We start from the raw sequence: 20241 nt of genomic DNA on the forward strand, positions 1-20241 counted from the left end.
AATTACCTTCTGTGTTATGGAGCATAAACACCACCCCTAATCGATCAACAGGTTATACACCTTTCTTCATGGTTTACGGGACAGAGGCGATACTCCCAAGTGATATTCGTCATGACTCGCCCCGGGTTGCCAATTATGTTGAAGCGGACAACGAGCAAGCACGCCAGGAAGCATTGGACCTATTAGATGAAAAACGGGACATGGCTTTGGCTCGTTCAGCGGTTTATCAACAAGACCTGCAGCGTTATCACAACCGCCGGGTCAAGATAAGAACCTTTCAAGAAGGCGACTTGGTGCTTCGGCTCATCCAGGATCAGACCGATATACACAAGTTATCCCCACCTTGGGAAGGACCCTTTGTGGTTAGCAAGAATCTGCACAACGGATCATACTACCTCATTGATGTTCTGACAATGTATATATTATGATCAATATATTAAACCGGCACCCTTGCTATAAGCAGGGCCTCTGCCATTTTTTCCAACATCTTTTGATTACATGGGAGCTTCAGCTAACAAAGCGGAGTTCCACCTGTTAAACCGGCTATCACGCCACAATACAGCTTGGGAGCTTCACACTCAAGGGGCCAAAGAGAGTGTGGTTGCTATGCACCACTCAAACATAGGCACTCATTGAGCACAGCTCACAAAGTTACTTGGGGCTCTTTGTGCAATGCAACAAAGAGTTTGAAAGGACCCTTGTAATATGCTATCAAGCACGGCTTGGAAGCTTGGTGTATTCACCTAAAACCCCAGGTTAACCTGCCTTTATCAAGTAAGCCACTCCTATACAGGTAATTCTGGCATGACCCGCCGAACGTTTGACAAGTCAATCTTATACAGACCCTGAACTTGTCAAAGTTAGAACGATGATTGGTTAGTTGGAGGCCCATCTTGAAAGGCTTTGCAAAATGGTTAACTCAGCGGCCTGGCAGCCCATGAAAAGCCTCAAATTTGGGCCTGGCAGCCCTTGAAAAGCCTCGACTACACGGTTTTTATTTGCCTTTGTCAAAGAGTTTTTCTTTTGGTGAGATTTTATGTTGAACCGGCATCTATTGACCCGGCATGTCTATCAGTCATCATAATAACCCGGTGTTTATTAACCCGGCTTGGCTTTCAGCTACAAGTTGTCAGACCATATTCATTATTAAACCAGCGTTTCATAACTCGGTCTGGCTTTGACTACCTGTCACCAGGATGATCATCCGGTGTTCATCACAACCCGGTATGACTTATTATACACCAGCACTGCATGGTGGGAGTTATCAACACTCAAGATTTGGGTTCTCACCCTTACTACAATCAAGTTGGTAAGCCAACAATATGATTTAATATCAACCAGGCTTTGTATTGGGCATTATGACCCATCCGGCGGTAAGCCGCCAGGACAACTTTTCTTATGCAGACATAAGGATTGCATGAAATTATCAAGGTATATAAGCAAGCATAGCAATAATCATGGCGGATCAAACACCATCATGTAGCAGTGCACGATGGTAGCAGATCAAAATATTTCAAGTAGCCTATTACAAGGCGCTTTGAAGCCCAAAATAATGATTGTTTTTTGCATAGAACACAGTCTATGAAAATCAAGCCGATTGCCGGATTAAGACACGTCACCAGGTTGACGTGAAGTTGATGGATCTTCTTGCGTCGGTTCAACCTCCTCCTCCCCACCCAGTGGCTGGAAGTCAATGGTGGCCCGATCAATTCGGGTTAAAGCTTGAAAGATAGCTTCTTCACTTATAAGATTGGACGGTTCAACGTCAGGGGCATAGGTGTGCTTACAGATTGGCGGGATAAGATTATGCACTTCTTTAACAATGGCATCAACCCATTTGTTATCTGCATCATAGATCGACCGATGAACAGAAAAGTCAACCTCTTCGGCCAATTGGCTTGCCAGCGGGCGCATCTCCTTTGTCAGGGCTTTGAGGTCTTCATTATCAAATTCTGACACATCTTCTTGTTGGCCAGGATAGCCCTTTGCGATATCTACCGGATCAAGATCCGCAATCCAAGCTTTGGCCCGAGTCAGTGCTGTTAAAGCGCCAGCCCTCGCAGCAGATTGCTTCACCTCTTCTATCTGGGCAAGGGTCATAGATAATTTGGCCAATGTATCTTTGATCAAGGTTGGTGTCGGTTTATTATATGAGGCCACACAGATGACTCGTTGGGCACCGGTATACAGCTGTTCTATCAACGTATATGTTGCTTTCAACTTCATACGCATATCCGAGCCCAGATGAGCAACACGACTACCTGCAACGGTTTAAGAATTCGCGGTTAAATCGGCAATTTCAAAAGATGTTTAATAAAGGTTTTTACAAAAAGTACTTACCAAGTATTGCAGAAGACATAGCATTGACTTGATGCTTTAGCCTAGTTAGCTCTTCCGCCACCGGTTTAAGAGCTGCTTCGGCATCTTCAGTCCGCTTTAATAGAGCGGCCTTCTCGGTTTCCCAGTCCATCCGTTCATTCTTGAAGCCATCTTTCAATTGTTCCATGGCTTTCAAAGCACCTTTCAGTTCATCCTTGGCTTTGGAGGTTTCTGCTTGCTGGGACTTAATATTTTCTTGAAGATCGGCAATTTGGGAATCTTTGTTGCTCAAGTCAGCCTGCAACAGACAGATGATAAGTTGTTAATCTCTTCTCAAAAGTCCCAAGCGCATAACAAATTATACACTTGGCACTTGGGGGCTAATGCGGATTGCTTCTTAACTAATATTTTAAAGTCCCAAGGCTCAATACAAGTATTAATCTTGGCACTTGGGGGCTAATGCCTAATTGATCAGAAAAATCAAAGGTGAAGAAAGTCAACAGGGACAAGTTTTGAGCAGAAAGTCCCGGTTCATCTTGAAGAGGTAAACCGGCCCTTGGGGGCTACACAGTTGAAGTCCTTTTTTATCCAAAGTTCCGGTTCATCTGGAAGAGATAAGCCGACCCTTGGGGGCTACAGTGGAATTGATATACAGTATAAAGAAATTTATAAAGGGTTTGGAATGGAGGTTACCTCATAGCGTTCCTTCATCAAGTTGACTAAACCAGCCTCATAGTCACGGCTTGTATATAGGCGGTTTAGGTATACAAAGTGAAGTTCTTGAGCGTTGAGATGAGCATAGCTTGTCAGATCAGTCTTCCATTTGCCTTTCTCCACAGCAGCAAATTCCACTTTTGGCACTGTGCTTTGACAAAGCGACAGGATTGCCAGGAGAAGTGTGGACAAACCCGGTAATCACAACATCATCAGTTGCTTTATTTGGGCTAGCCGGTTTATCTGAGGCTTTCGCTGGGCTCGGCAGATCAACGGCTGGACTTGGAGGATTGGCAATTGGGCTTGGTGGATCGACATGAGGACTAGCCGGGTTAACCTCTGGCGGATCAACATAAGTGTCCTGACCTTGTGGTACAGGATCATCCATAGCAATATCAGCATCTCCACCAGCACCTTCTGGGGTCCTCTCCAGTTCAAACTCTTCAGTGGGAGCATTCATTTTTGCCGTCTTGCTGAGTCGGGCTTTGGCACTACAGAATAGCAAACAGAGGTTAATACGGTAAACCGGTGCAAGAAAGTAAAGCTAAAACTATCATACTCACCCAGGGACGGTCTTGAGAGGAGGCATTTGTGTGGAGCCGCCAGAAGATGAGTTGGAAGTTACCTGATAATTCGAATCAGACGGGTTAAGTGGGTATCGAAAGCAAACCGCCAAGGGATAAGATTTATTAGAAGAACAAGAGACCTCTGGCCGACGCTTCCGGATTGGGGTGTCTGGTAAACCAGAGGAAGTGACTTGCTGGCCACTGTGTCGGGTTGTGCGATGACTTTCATGTTGCTATGTCTTCAAAGAAAAGTGTGGATCCAAATAAGCAAGAGGATGTGAGCATTTTACTTTCCGGACTGCGCGGCAAAGTTTTTGTATTGGCACATGATCTGAATCGGAGGAAAGGGAGATTACCTCTACATGGTCAGCACGGCTGGCTTCCGCATCATCCTGATAATGGTCATTGTCAATAAGATGCATGAAAAATGAACCAAGGGAATCAAGTTCTACCTCTGGTTCCGAGTCATCAACATCTTCGGGCGGATCAGAGGACTCGGTGGTTTTCTTCTTCGCCAGCCTCTTTGTGACCTTGCTCTTGGCACGAGGAGCTCTCACCGGTTTGTCTTGTGGTTTTGCTGGTTTGTCTTGAGGCTTCCTCTTCCAGAATGGATCTTTGGCCTGTAAGAATAAACAAAAGGCTATCAGAAAAATGTTAAAGGGGAGACGGATTAAAAAGCAGAAAGATAAATTCTTACAACCGGTGGTTTGTTGGAGGCATAAAAGGGGCGCAACCCAGTCTTGCTTCACTCAGATATCAGTTCATCTAGCATCTTTTTGACAGACTCAGTGACCTCCTTGTCAGTCATCGGTATGTCAGTGTGCCGTTGAGGATCGTTGACGTCCCCGGTATATTCGTGCATTAGTCTGGTGCGGCGTCTTAAGGGCAGGATGCCCATGAAACCCAGCGACAGACAAGATCAATATCAGTTAAACCGTTTGCTAGAAGAGACCGGAGCTTAGCAAGTTGTGGTGCATATGTTTGTCATTCTTTGGCAGTAAGCCGTTGAGGCAGTGGATGTCCATTGCTGAGTCGGTAAGAACAGTAACCCGACAGAGGATTTTCATCGGCAGGAGCAGTATTCCGGCAATAGAACCATGTTTGATTAAAATCTTTGGGGTGGCTGTGATGTTTGGCATGAGGAAAATATACTTCTTTCCTTTTTTGAATCGACACTCCGCCAAGTTCAGTATTGGGGCCATCACAAAATTATGTACGGCAGTTGAAGTGGAAGAAGTCTCTGAAAATTTCAACAGTCGGTTCTTCTTCCAGATAAACTTCACAAAAAACTTGGAAGTTGCAAATATTGGACACAGAGTTTGGTCCAATGTCTTGAGGGTGGAGTTGGAAGCTAGCAAGCACATCACAGAATTTTTTTGATCCGGGAGGGCTGAATCCTTGGTCTAGATGTTGCATAAACACAACCACTTCTCCATCTTGAGGTTCGGGAGGATTCTAGTACCAGGGACTCGCCAATGAATGACCTCCTTCTTGGCTAAAGTGCCAGTCAGAACATACCCAGTAAGCTGTTCTTCTTTGATCCGGGAAGGAACCCAATTGCAAGAAGAAAATTGTTTGGCCATTTTTTGCTAAAAAACTATAAAGGAAGTTCAAATGAAGGTTTACAGTTCAAGACTGATATGCATAAACCGGTGTCAAACCAGGGGATTTCATCGAAGCATATATACATGTTAAACCAGATATTTATGTTCAGGTAAAATTGGCGGTTTAAGTGAGGGCTAATGGTACCTGGCGGATTATCAACTTCTAAATGTTAAACCGCCTATAGTGGAAGAAGCAGATCCAAAATATACTAAGTGCTGAAGAAACAAGTTTCACAAGATGGTATTGTAATTTTGGATCTACAGCAGTTCAGTAAAGAAAATTTTCTAAGCCCTAAAATAGCAACGACAGAGCACCAAAAGTCTAGATGGGATATATCAAGAAAGTAAGAAATACTATGGCGAGGTAGATTAAAGCTACGACTTCCGCCGTGAAAAGAAGCTGTCAGGATGTATCTAGATTCAAGGAGATAGTAAGGGTAAGCAGATGAGCACCGATGAATGGTGATGAACACTGAAGAACTATGGAACCCTAATGCAGATCTGATAGTCGGGAGGAGGAGTGCTTACCAGGGCTGTGTGGCGGCAGAGGAGCATCGCAGGGTTTCTGGTCAAGAACAGGTTGATGCAGCGGCCTGGTTGGTGCAGACGCAAAGGTAAATGACGGCGGTGATGCTCGAGCTCTCTGGGGTCGCGAGGAGGAAGAAGATGCGAAGAGGCAAGGGGGGAAATGGAAAGGACCCCGGGTCTTATTTATAAAGGCAAAGGGATAAGTGACAGGCGCGAGAATCGAGGAGTCAAAAATCGGATATCTGATACAGCTGTCACCTCGATCTTCGGAGATCAATTAATAAAAAGGAATCTTTACGAGTTTTTTACGCAGATGACGTCATGGCGGTTTAAGGTGATTCCAGAAGATGATGTCACGACAGTTTACATGAGGATGTTCACATCAGAAATTCTCTAAGTTGAAGATTGACATGAACAAGTTCAAATCAACCTGGGGCCTAATGTTGGGGATATGACTACTGAGTTAAACTACCCAGGAGGGGCCGTATTAACTCATAAGGAATCCTGTACAAGAGCCCATGAAGATGAAGGCTATGGCGTTTTAACTATGAAGACTTAGAGGCCCGGAGCCCAATGGCGGATTAGGGCCCATAATAGTAAACCGCCATAGATGTATAACTTGTATTGTAAGTCAAGGAAAGGAGAAACCGAGCCGGACACTTGTATGAGACGGCCTCAGGATTCTGTAGACCGGCCGGGCATCAACTTATGTATATAAAGGGACGACCCAGCGGCGGTTCAGGGACGAGAAAACAACAACTCGAGAACTAGGCAAAGCATATTTGCTCCCTGGTAATCGAGACCACATCAAGAACACCACAACTGGATCATAGGCTTTTACCTTCACCGCAAGGGGCCGAACCAGTATAAACTCCCTGTGTCTTTTGTCCGGTTTAACCCCTCTAAGCTAACCCGATCGCGATGGCTCCATGACTAAGTCCTTTCACTAGGACATCTGACGTGACAATTCCATGACACATACCTCAGATTTTTGGTGCATCTGTTTCACCATATCAACTTCAAGTTCACGACTGCTGTGTACTTGACTGAGAAAACCAGAATATATTTCACCACTGCTCAGTTGAGAATAATTTGCGACATCAAATCTCACTCTGCACTGTTCAATGTGTTCTTCCTTGGCGGAGTGCTTGGCCAGGGCAGTGGGTCTTCTCGGCTCTCTAAAGCCGGTATTGGTGATCACTACATCATCATCTTGTGTGTCAGCCGTCTTAATAGGGCTTGAGGCTTCAGGATTTAAAGGTTCGTTGTTGACTTGATCGATTGGCGGGTCAGGAGTTACTGGTGGAATGTCAAGAACCGGCTCAGACGTTTGAGGAACAAAGGCCTCAGGTGCTGCAGTTTGTTGCTCCAGTTCACTAACTTTCAGGTCTTCGACCGGCTTATTCACCCTTGCCTTCTTGCTGGGCTTGGCTTTTCCACTGCATAAGTCATGAGAGGTCAGTATAAATATCAAGGCGCATAATGAGAGAATAAGTAATTGTGATTACCCGGGAGCAGTCTTGAAAGCCGGACGATGAGATTGAGATGAGTCGCCGGAAGAGGAACGAGACGCTTCCTGATAGTTTGAGTCGGAAGAGTTGAGTTGTTGGCGGATGAGACCCGCCAAAGGATAAAAAGAGTTTAAGTTGGGGGTGACCTTGTTTTGACGCTTCTTCAGAGTGTTCGGTAAGCCGGAGGACAATTCTTTATCCCTGCTAGTCCGAGTCTGACGCCGGCTCTCGTGATGCTGTTGCTTCAAAAGAAAGTGAGGATCCAGATGAGCTAAGGGGGTGTGAAAATCTTACTTTCTAGGTTACTCTTCGAATTTTCTGTCTTGGCAAGGGCTCGGAGTCGGAGGAAATGATAGTTACCTCTTCTTCGAGTGCTTGACTAGTCCCTGTGTCATCCTGATGATAATCAATGTCAATAAGATGGTTGAAAAAGGATCCAAGAGAGTCAAGGGCTACCTCCGACTCAGAGTTGTCGTCTAGTTCAAGCATCTCCGAAGCACTCGGTTTCTTTCCCTTCTTCTTAGTGGTTCTCTTGGCGGCTTTCTTGGCCTTCCTGGCCCTTTTGGCAGCTTCATGATCATATTCCTTCTTCCAGAAGTCATCGTTAGCTTGTCAAAGTCGTCAAAATTAAGTTAAGCAAAAATTTTAAGGATGAAGGTATAATAAGTAATTTGGCGGCTTACTTCTGGTGCCGGGTTAGATTTGCAGAAAGGGCTTAGGCCCACCTTGCAGCAGTCTACCGGGCTTTCATGCAGAAGAGACTTCGTCATCTTGTTGATGGCGTCGTCAGTTAAGTCCTCAGAGTTGTGGCGCAGTGGATCTTTTTTGGCACCAGTGTAAGTGCACATTAAGCTGGAGCGGTGACTTAAGGGAATGACCTGCCATGAAACCCAGTATCGAACTAAGTCAATGCCAGTCAAGCCGTTTCCCAATAGAGCCTTAACCTTGGCAATGGTAGGGGCGAGTCTTTTGCATTCAACAACTGTCAGTTTGTCTGGGAGAGGATGATTTGATTCAAGACGCAGTGCGCGAAAGCCAGGCAGTCAGTTCTCGTCAGTTGGAGAAGTGTCTTTGCAGTAGAACCATGTCTGGTTCCAATCCTTGGGATGACTCGGCAGGCGTGCATAAGGGAATATAGCATCTCTCCGACACTGGATTGAGATCCCACCAAGTTCCAAGCTAGGTCCGTTGGAGTACTCATTCTGGCGATTCAAATAAAAGTACTCTCTGAATAGTTCCACACTGGGCTCCTCTTGAAGGTACACCTCATAGAACACTTAGAAGTTGCATATATTTGACACGTAATTGGGTCCGATGTCTTGAGAATGAAGGTTGAAAAAGTGCAGAATGTCCTGGAAGAATTTAGAGCCGTGCGGCGAGAAGCCCCGGTTCATGTGATCGGTAAAGACAATGACTTCATCATCTTTTTGTTGAGGTTTCTCTTCTTCCGACTTGGGAGCGCGATAGTGCATGACAGTCTTCTTGGGCAAATAGCTGGTTTTCACAAAGTCCTGGAGGGTGTTCTCAGTGACTATGGAGGGAACCTAGTTACAGGAAGTGGCTGTCTTTTGGGCCATTGCAAGGAAAGAAGCCTAAAAGGGAAAAGAACAAAGTTTGCCAGTTCAAATTAAGCCGGTGGGAAAGTATTACATCACACATTTAGAATGGCAGCTTAAAGGGCCCTAATGGTATATGACTAGTTACAGCGGGTTATGTAAGCCGCCATGAACATATTAATATTCATCAAGGAGTGAAGATTGCTAAAGTGTTAAATTTAGTTATAGTCGGTGGTGTTAGCCGCCATGACCAGGTGGACCTATCACGAAGCAAAAAAATTGCTAAGTACTGGACAAACAGGTTCCACAGATTACAATTATTATTTTGGATCAGTGGCAGTTCAGGAAAAGAAAATAAATGAAAACCTAAAAGCAGACCAAGGGAGTTCATAGGTTCTGAGGAGATCTTGTTTCAAGGAAAAAGGGTCCCCTGGCATTGAAAGCAGGGACAAAACTACTACCACGCAAGTTATATGCTATTTTCAGATCTAAAGGGTGCTAGGGTTGAAGAGCTACAAGCAACTACGAAGAACACGATGAACTGTTGAAACCCCAATGCGATCTGGAGCATGGAAAGAGGACGCTTACAAAGGCAGGTGGACTGCGGTGGAGCGCCGCCGATCTCTGGTCCGGTCAGGTTGATGCAGCGGCCAAGGACGAGGATGACGGTGTGCTTCGCGGCGGCGGCGGAGCTCGAGTGACAGGAGAGTCGCGAGAGGAGGAAGATGAAGGAAAGAGGGGGAAATGAGAAGAGGTTGTTCGTAACTATTTATAAGGAGAAGGCTAATAAGTGTGCACAAAAAATGAGGAGGCCAAAACATGGTTATCCAGTTGCCCAAGCGCCTTGATTCTCGGGATGGTTATTAAAGATAAAAGATCTGTTGAGATATACTGGATATTGTGTAAATTAATGACAGGTGACATCATGGCAGGTTATCACAAGTCCAGGGGATGACGTCATGGCAGGTTATGAATTTTCGCACAAATAAAGAAGGGAGGATTTTTTCGAAGTGTTGAAGATTGACATGAACCAGTTCAAATCAACCTGGGGCCTAATGTTGGGGATATAACTATTAGGTATGACCCGCCTAAAGGGGTCGGGTTATACCTATGGCGATTCATCATATGAAGCCCACGAGGATATTGAAGATGGCGGTTCAAGATAAGGGCCCAAGGCCCAAGGATGACTTAAGGCCCGTAGAAATAAACCGCCTTATGTGTAAGACTTGTATTATAAGGCATGTATAGGAGTCATCGAGCCGGACACGTTGCCTATGAGCCGGCCGTGACTCCATGAGCCGCTGGGCGTCAACCTGTGTATATAAAGGGACGACTCGGCAGCGGTTCAGGGCAAGAAAACAACAGACTGAAATCTAGGTCAAGCGAACTCGCTCCCTGGTAATCGAGACATAAGCAATACCACCTCAAACTGGATTAGGCATTTACCTTCACCGCAAGGGGCCAAACTAGTATAAACTCCTGTGTCCTTTGTCCCGTTTAACCCCTTTAAGCTAACCTAGTTCCGATGGCTCTACGACTAAGTCCTTCCACTAGGACATCTGCCGTGACTACTCCACGACAATGGTATACTTTTTTTGAAAAAAAATACACATCAAATATCTCGTTAAAAGTGAAAGGCAACTTCGGAAAAAGTATTAGGCCATGTATATTTGAATGAAGTGGTAAAACTCTACCTCTAAAATCCAAACCCTAAAATGATGACCTAGGGGGTATTGAAGGATGGTCCCGGGGGGGGGGGGTGAATCCATCCTTAAGTCGGTCTCCTTTGTAAAATTGACTTAAGAATTGCATTATAGTATTTTATCCCCAAAAATACATGGGCCCAACCCAAAATTGAGGTGATGCAACACCTATAGAGGACAATGGACGAAATTATAAAGTGACATCTTATATATATTCTATCCATATCCTCTTGTGTTATCATGATGGCTTCTTAGACCGTTAGTTGAAGCTACGTCTTTACTCCTTGTACGCCCGCTGCCATCTCCATGATTGATCATACTCAAGTGTATGCCCCCTAGCCTGTGCTAGGTCCTTCATTCTTCAGTAAAACAAGCATTTGATTTAGGTAGCATCATATTCTCATGAACAATTGTGAAGTCCTAGAAACATGAGTGTGATAATTAAGTTGCAGTTGAGCTCTAGTAATTGGTCCTTGTATCTCTGAAACTTGAGTTTCTGTAAGAGTTGTGGGTGTAACTGTAGTGGGGATGTCCTCATCACACCAACTTGATAGTGTTGTTGAAGATTCGGCATGAGTGTCGCACTGATCATTTGGCCAACGGTAGCCTCAAATTAGCCATGGGTTTCACTATGAATTAATTGTAAACACTGTCATAGTAACTTGGAGAGTTATGATCAAGGAATTTGAGAAATATCCCTGTCAGCTAAATGAGCATTACCAGTTCAAGTAGTATGCCAGCAAGCTAGAGAAATTCACTAATGTAGTCGATGAGGATTGATTGTCCGTGATGTTTGATAAAAAGATGTGAATGAGGACCATGTAGATGTAGATTCATATAGTAGGAAAGAGTGTTTCATTAATGATGAGAAAACGTACCCAGATGAAGCAAACAACCCTAGGAGGGTCACAATCAGGAGATATTAGATTCATCCTAAAATTACGGCTGGCTATGCGATTGGCGAGGAAGAGGCTGTGACACATGACGATGGAGAAGAAGAAGAGGAAATATGTGCTCTTCTTTGACAGGGATGGCCATCATATGAAGGCCAGGAATATCTTTGATTCCATGGAGGAACGCAAATATGCACTTGCAACTTATGTCTATGCAAGATATTTTTGAGTGTATAACCGGAAAGAGTGACCAAAATATGCTTAGGGTGCATTGTAGGCAAACCAAATACTATAATTGGCGATTGCATGCATCTGCAATTAAATTGGGTATCCATTTTAGGTATTCACTTACATAAAATGGGTATTTTCATATTGTATCAATATTGTTCTCCCTAAACTCCACTAATAATTTTTAGTCCATTCCAGATCAAGATTAACACACACACGCGCACGCCCCCTACTATGATGCTAAGTGAGACACTTGGACCAACTTCATCGGAGTGGATTGTTGACGAGAAAAAATCGATGCAGTAACAAAAACAGACTGTGTCGCTTTCATAGTTGTATCTTTCTGCAGTATTCAAGAATACAAGGATTATAAGGAAGCTAGAAATGTAGCAATTTGTAGTTGTGGCAATGTGGTATTATTTGGACAATGTGCTAGACATGTCGTGTTGTGCTTCTTTTTGTGAACAATGTAGTTCAAATGGTTGAATGATTGTGCTTCACATTTATCTATAATTATATGAATATGAAGATTTCTAAAAATAATGAATTTTCGTCAAATTGTGGTCTAGATGAACCAAATATGCCCCAAGTTCAGAACTATTGGGCCAACTAAGCAGAAACTTTCCCGGTTTCTGCAATACATGTATGTCGAATTGCTAAGATTCTTTAAGAATTTCTGGATAGAATGAGAATTTCGGTCCAGCTTTAAAAAATAGTGTCGTATGTAGGTCAAAAGGGACCATTTCTAAGCTAGTGGTTTTTCCAACTTTCGAAAAACTGCATTATTTTATCTGTGACAAACTCATATAGCAATTTTAAAATAACCATGCCAAGTTTGAATTTTTTGACAACTTTCATTTTTGTTATTTATTTTTCTTCTCAAAGTTTTTGGGAAAAAATCTTGGTGAATAATTGTATTTTCTCTTGTGTATTTTTCTCAATTTTTTATCACACGATATTGTATCAATATTAGAACTCCTTGCCAAGTTTTAGTATCTTCATACAACATTTAAACACTCTTCCATTTTTAGTCTTATAAATAGTTGGAGAAGATGCTAAATATAGATAATTACATAACAAATGGTGATTTTAATTCACATTTTCCATTAAAATTGTTAAAGCAAGGTGTGCACAAAAAATTAGCAAAAACGAGCTCAAATGGTCACTTCAAAAGGGTTGTGTGAATATTTGCATGTGATAACTTGGTGAATGATTATTATTTATCTTATGTGTATTCCTTTAAAAAATATCATAAGACATTGTACCAATATTAGGACTTGTTTCCAATATTGTGTATTTATGATAACATCTAGATACTTCTTCAGTTTAAATACCTAGAGACAATGCTAACAAAGTATTACGTAACAAATGGTGATTTTAATTCACAGTTGTCACTATAAATTTGAAGCAAGGTGTATAAAAAATTGAAATGGAAAAGAGTTCAAATAGGCAATAAAAATTGTATGGGTGGCACAAAGTTGGATATCTGGCATGAATGTTATGAAACTTAAACAGAGACAGTCTATTTTGAGAACAACCAATTATTTTTATTTCATTTATACTTCTCAAGTGTTTTGACGGCTCGTTGGCGGCTCAGTCCGACGGCCGAAGTGGTTGTGCACTGGTCCAGAAATCTTTAGATTTTTTTATTATTCCAATGGCGCTTTCTACTTCTAGTGAACTTTTATGACAGAACCGAGTCATTTTCGTAAAAAATACTATCTCTATTTCTTTAAGTCAAACCTTTTAACGTTTGATCTAATCCATTGAAATTACACCAACATCTTTAACACAAAATTATTTTTTTGGATTCATCATAAAGTACATTTGCATACTATGTATATTTGATTTCATATGGCTGGTGGATATTAGTAAGTTGTATCTATAAACTTGAATTTTTTTAAGAAAGTTTCACTTAGGATAAATTTAGAATTACAATTTTTTTAGAATGAAGGACGTATATATCCTGTTTCAGAATATAATAACTAATTTCGTTTGTATTTTTTTAGGGATGAACTAAGCTTTATTGATGATAATCCACATGAATTATACTGTATATAGAAAAACAAAAACACGCGGGCTCGGCAAGGCCCCTGGCCCGTGAGAGTGCCTCGCTCCTACCGCAACGGCGACAAGTGTCCCGACAGCGACGGCTCGCCGGAGGACAGCCTCCCCCACCACAGGATCTCCCGACGCGACAGCTGCGCACGAGCAATGGCCCCGAGCCCGCGATCCGCAGGGCGCAGGCGAGGCGAGGCCCCCATGCTGACGGAAGAAGCAAAGAGGAGGGGACCCGGCGCGTGACGCGGAGAAAGAAAGCACGGGGCGCACCACCGATTTTGATTTCTCCGCTGCGCTCAGCTCCCCTCCTTTTTACTGTTTGCTTGCTGGTGACGTGATGGACGCCGCGGTGGTCGGCCATGTTCGCTGGGGCGCCCTTTGGGAAATCCTGGAGTGGATAAGCACGAGGACGCCTGGGGGGAGCAGTATTCAAATGGCAGATGCTCCGCGCACCCGCCCGCCGGCTCGTGGGAACGACGAGCGCTTTCCGCCGATCTTCAAGTGGGATCCTGTGCCCGTGCCTAATAATGCTGCTTTGATGGACGAGCAAACAGAGAAAACCTTTGCAAGTTGCCATGCGGACGGATGGTACTGTGCGTAGGAAATGCGCCCAGAAATGGTACCATGTGATGTGATAGTGGATTGTGCATGGGAGAATAGATGCATGCGAGATTAGTTCGTGCATGTAATTGTCGAATGGAAACCGATGATAGGTGGTTAACATGCGATCAACTTAGAAATACGTTCGACGCAAAAGAAGAAAAATTCTTAAAAATACGTACGAACCGTTTTACTATGACACTGATAAGTGCCACACGTGTGACAAAAACACATGACAACTCCGAACATTTTTTTATGACAAGTTTAATAACGTGAGGATGACAACTTTACTTTTCAAGTATGACAATTTCCTTTCTTTTTTCAACGTGAAGCTAGCAAAGTCAATAGCACGCCGATACACAACCGTCGCCTCCCCAAAAAAGGCAGGTTTCCTCCGCCTTCCGCTGACGCCCCGTCGGTCCGCTTTGTCTTCGATGGCCTTACGGCCGTGGGAGCAGAGTGGATTCCGGCCCTTGCCAGTAGGAGGGCTCCGTTTTTAGATCATTCTTGGAGTTTTATTAGGATTTGTGTCCTGTTTAGGAAGGCAAGACAACAACAGCTCCCTAAACATGAGATAAGATTCTCCCCGCTTAGCCCCCGTTTCACTGGTGCATCTCGCATCATCGGTGGACGTGTGGACGTGTATTTGCTCGGATCTGGTCGTCTTCCGTCTATACGCAGGCCATCATATGGTCACTCTCTGTTTGCCATAGCCGCCGCAGCATGCATATTGATATGGAGCACACTCCATAACCCATATGGCGAATCTACTATAGTTGTCCTTAGAGCATCTTCAATGGGCGCCCAGAGCTCCGCGTGCTAAAAAATTGTTTTTTGGCGCCGAACAACTCCAACAGAAGCTGTAGCGCAAAAAGTTTTTAGGCGCGTTGAAAAACGCTATCGCGCGCAGCATATTTTGGGCTCCGGATTACGCGCGCTTCACAATTTGCACTGTGTGTTTTTTGAGCGCGTGTTTTTGGGCGTCTCCTAAAACAATGTTGGTCCCGGCGCCCTAAAAATACTACAGTGTCGCGCTATACTTTTATTGGGTGTGGAATTTTTGTGCGGTCGTTGGAGATGTTCTTAGGTCAACTCCACCACGTGACCCATTTCTACCCCAAATCGTCCGTTTGTGTCCGTTTAGGGTAAAACAGACAAACCGAACGACCCAACGCATGGGAGCATACGGACGTTTCGTCCGGTCTGTGTCCGCTTTTGCCCCATTTCCAGAACAAAGTTGCTCTCGGTTTGGGGTCAAAGCGGACAGAAAGCGGACGTCTTCGCGTCCTCCTCGTCCGTCTGTGTCCGCCCTCGCCCCCACCTGTCACTCTCTCCTTTTCTGTACTTGGCCCACCACGTGCACCCTCCACGGACAAAATCCGGACAAAATATGGGGTAGCAGCGGTGGGTGCAACGATTTTGTCCGGCCTCTGTCCGACGTTTGTTCTCCCTATTTTTACCCCATACCGATAAAATCTGGACAAAATGGGGTAAAATTTAGGGTCGTGGGGTGGAGTTGGCCTTATGCACTTATGTTCTGTGAAGCAGTTACGATGTTTGTGTGCTAATTAAACAGACAATTCTTCTTCTTAATTAGTGAGATGTTCCCTCTGTCTTCTTGAAGAATCCTTAACAAATGTCTGAATGACATGCATATCGTGACGGTTGTGCTTTTGTGACCTTTACTCTATTGTCTTGAGTTATAATAATGCATATTCTTCTATTCTTAAAGTATGGTAAAAAATAATTGAGAGAAGAAAGTACAATGGCAAATTGGTTTCCTGCATTGCATCATCAGCACAAAGCAAAGGTTAAAAGATGGCGGCCAAAGAGAGAGACATATCATGTCTTTCGCGGTACTTTAATTGCTTTTAGCACTACCAGTAAATAATAGTAACTCCAGCTGCTGCAAGTAGCCGTACCCATACGCCATCGTCACTCCGGCCGGAGAGGGCCGGAGAGTGAAAGGAATCCAGCGGATATTCCAACAGCCAGCCACTAGCGCATTCTTAACAGGCCCCTCGTTGATTCTCGTTAGCTCCAAAGCGCGGGCTCTTTTGCGTGGCGTCCCCGTCGACGTACGTACGTACGCACAAGGCACAAGTTGCGCTCCCTGGAAGCAACGCAGAGCCACCGCACGCGACAGCGCTCTCCGGCAGCAACAAGGGCCGGGCCGGAATCAAGGACCGGATTGATTGAATGGATATACTCACTAATTGTCGGATGAGGCTGGGTGGTTAGGCTCAGGCCATTGCCGTGGATCGGAGAGGAATATGCGCGCGGATTCTGCCGTTGGATAGGATCGGGATAGGTGGGGTGGGGCGGGCCCCGGCGGGGTGGGGGCTACTGCATGCGCCGGACGGACCCGGCCGACGGTGTCGCGCGCTTGATGAGGTGCATAGATTAATCGTGTGGAGAGTTCTGAGGCGTGTGGCTTCTGGTCTTCTCTCTACCCTTACAAGCATCCAGTGAGCTCGATCGAGTCGAGCAGTTCATGAATGTTAGGAACCTTTTGGTCCAGTTGTGGACACTTCACAGAATTGGGTACAGTCCATGTCCGTCCATGCGTGAGCAGATATCAGACAGCGATGATCACGAGCATCAGGCCTTTCTTCGCCGGAAGCAGGCTTTAATTTTGTGGCGGTAACAATTTTGTAAGGGATAAGTATATTCTCCGTCCCTCAACTATATCCAAAGTATAGAAATGGTCCTTTAACTTCCAAACCAGTAAAACGTAGTCCCTCAACTTTTCAAACCGGATAATTTTAGTTCCTGATACCGCTTTAGATGGTTTTACTGATGAGATGCATGGTTTTGACTGTTTCGGATGGTTTCGTTAATACCGCGCAGTCCACCGGTTGCTGCAGCATGCACATGGCCGCGTGATAGGCCGGCGACGTGCTTCTCCTGCTGCGCCACCAAGGTGACTTGGCGTTGCTCGGCTCCCTGCTGCCTTCGACGCCGACGAAGGTGCCATCCGTATGGGCTGCCACCCTTGAGTCCTTACCACGTCCATGGCGAAAATGCCAGCACCATGCATGTACTCTACCTGCAAACAACATGTCGTGGTGCGTCACCTGCGTCCCGGCCATGAGAGTCGTGGTCTCCTAGCCTAGCTACCGCCCTATGTGCGTGCATTTCGTCAAATAACTCACATGATCTACAATCTACATGTTGTGTCCAATGAGCACGGGCGGCTGGTAGCCATGCCAAGGTGATTGTATTGTTGTAGACGACGGGCGAGCATGCTGGGGCGGATGACCGGAAGCCGACATGGGCGCAGCTGCATGTGCATGACGCCAGCTCGCTCGCCTTCTTGTCAAAGTCTTCGGCACCCCGGCACGGATGGAGAGCATCGGCATCATGGACCACCACCGCACCTCGACTTCCACATATACGACGGGCAGGCCTTGGGCGACGGCGCAGGCGGCGTGTTGCTGACGCTGGGGCTGCAGCAGCAGTACAACAGGCATGACGGCGATGGCGGTGACTGAGTGAATATCGCGTTCGATGGTTGTCCGAGCAGCACGACGCGAGCTCGGTAGATGCGGCAACCAGGCAAAGTGCAGCTCCAGCAAACACGGACGCAGGTACACTTGGGGTGGTAATGGTGGTGCGCCCGCTACAGCCAGCTGGGCATGGCAGCTCGATGTAGTCAAAGGGAGCTTGGCCGGAGTAGTAGCAGACCGAAGCTGGCGTACATGGTTTCCAGCGTTCTGTGACCGGCAGCCTCCACTTCGTCGACGAACACGAAACCATCCGAATCAGTCAAACCATGCCACGTCAACCGTAAAACCACCCAAAGCAGTATCAGGGACTAAAGTTATCCGGTTTAAGAAGTTGAGGGACTAAGCTTTGCTGGTTTTGAAGTTGAGGAACGATTTCTATACTTTCGATATAGTTGAGGGACGAAAAATATACTTATCCCATTTTGTAATGTCACAGCAACTACGAAATGACCATTCGCCCCCCACACCAATGATTCCAGGCCCATCGCCAAATATCTTTCCAGGTAACTTCTGCCAGTCGATAAACCAACCTGTCCAACTAAACAAAACAAACGTGACCACCGCGACCCGACCCAACGGACACCAAGGTCGCTCTTCTCACAGCCGCCGCGCACGCTATATTATAGCCGGAGCAGCGTGCGCGCCTACGAGCACTGCACGGTCCACCCCTCCCTCCCTCAGGACTCAACAACCTCGAGCCACGATAGTCGCCGTCGTCGGGCCTCTGCTCTCCGCCTCCCCACCGCGGCCTCCCACGGGAGCCTGTGATCTGCGCCGCACTGTGCCATGTCGTCGTCGTCTTCGTCCTCGGCGGGGGCGGGCTCCGCGCTGGGCGGCTCCCACGCCGGCCTCGCCCTCGCCGCCACCGCCATGGCGCTCTCCGGCACCCTCGTCCTCTTCTCGCTCTGCCGCGCCAAGCAGACGGACCACCACCTCGTCTCCTCCGACGCTGCCGCCACGTCCCCGTCTCCTGCTCGGCTCCGCCCCTGCATCTCCTCCTCCGGTGAGTGGTGCAGCACCTCCACAGCCCTGCCGTTCGTTACTTCATTCATCCGCACCCGCACTGCGCAGTTCTTTGTTCTTACGTGGTTATGTCCCCTGTTTCTTTCTTTCTTTGTGCGTGCAGAGAAGCGGAAGCGAGAGAAGGCGCGGCGCGGGAGCATGAAGCGGGTGCGCTTCGCCGCCGACGTCGTTGACCACGGCCCAGCCCGCTCGGCGCCGGAGGAGGAGGCGGCGCCCGAGCCGTCCTGCAGGGGCGCCGCGATGCCGGCGAATCGGGAGGCGCTGTACCGCGGAATGCTCCGCGGCCGCTCCATGCTCAGGACCGCCTGCTCCTACTAAGCAACCGGCGTCAATTAACCTCGCCGTTTAATCCTTACTACATCCATTCCATCCCCGTCTTAGTCCGTCCGAAGCTGCCAGTGCCTTTCGCATTTCTTGTTCATTAGCGTCGTCGCTGATTGGGAGATTTTTGTAATTAGTGAGCATCCCGTACGCTGCAGGCGAGCGATCTGTGTGGTGCGTGTCGTTAATTGTTCTACCCGCTGTCGTACGAGTGCGTACTATTTATACCCGGGTAAGTAGCCAATTGATCCAAGAACAATGGATCGTTGCCAATTGATCTAGGATGCGTTTGGTTGAAGGTGTCGTATGAATGGGTTGGAACCGTTTAATTTTTTTGGGATTGAACCATTCAATTCATGTGTTTGGCTGAATATAAGTGGTGAGCTAATTATTTAGGACGGGACCACCAGTCATGCTCACATAGTCATGCATGCAAAGGGTGGCCATTTGATTCGACCGATTTGGTTGGGTGGAACGGTTCAGCATCTTCATGGCATATTCTCTTTCTTTGGCTCGAACCATTCATGTGCTTTATAACCAAACATGTCTATTTTCTGAACGATCCCAACCCATTCATGACCGCCCTTGCAACCAAACGCACCCCCTCCTTCTGCAACATTTTCTCTTTAAAATATACTCCCTCCGTTCCTAAATATAAGTCCTTTTAGAGATTCCACCTTGGACTACATACGGAGCAAGATGAATTAATCTACACTTTAAATTATGTCTATATACATCCGTATGTACTTCTTAGTTAAATCTTTAAAAAGATTTATATTTAGGAACAGAGGGAGTACACATTCATCTGGGGCTCCATGCTTGATCTGACATGCCCCTCTCGCGAGCAGCTCAAAGACAAAGCGATTTTGCCCGCCAATTTTGTGTTGAGGGATTTGATTCTTTGGGATGTCGTCATATCAGCGGCTGTGGTCGGGCGTTGCTGTCGTGGTTGCGCAAGGAACGGAACACAAGGTTCAGGTTGATCCACCCTCCAACTGGTGCCCCAGATACGACCTACTACCACTGGTGGCCTTCAATTTTCCGGACAGATTCTTCATTTTTTTCCTTCCCTGGATTTTGAATCTTCCCGGGAGATATGGTCATG

The 20241-nt window shown here is 46.1% G+C and overlaps 1 protein-coding gene across 1 annotated transcript; it reads left to right on the forward strand.

Moving 5' to 3' along the window:
* Nucleotides 1–18358: 18358 nt before the first annotated feature.
* LOC123157239 (uncharacterized) lies at nucleotides 18359–19489 on the forward strand. The gene is made up of 2 exons (XM_044575498.1): nucleotides 18359–18795; nucleotides 18919–19489. Exons 1-2 carry the CDS (start codon nucleotides 18579–18581, stop codon nucleotides 19131–19133), a joined length of 432 nt encoding a protein of 143 aa, XP_044431433.1. The 5' UTR covers nucleotides 18359–18578; the 3' UTR covers nucleotides 19134–19489.
* Nucleotides 19490–20241: the final 752 nt, after the last annotated feature.

The sequence above is a fragment of the Triticum aestivum genome, chromosome 7B (assembly GCF_018294505.1).
Source record: "Triticum aestivum cultivar Chinese Spring chromosome 7B, IWGSC CS RefSeq v2.1, whole genome shotgun sequence".
Classification (NCBI taxonomy): Eukaryota; Viridiplantae; Streptophyta; class Magnoliopsida; order Poales; family Poaceae; genus Triticum; species Triticum aestivum.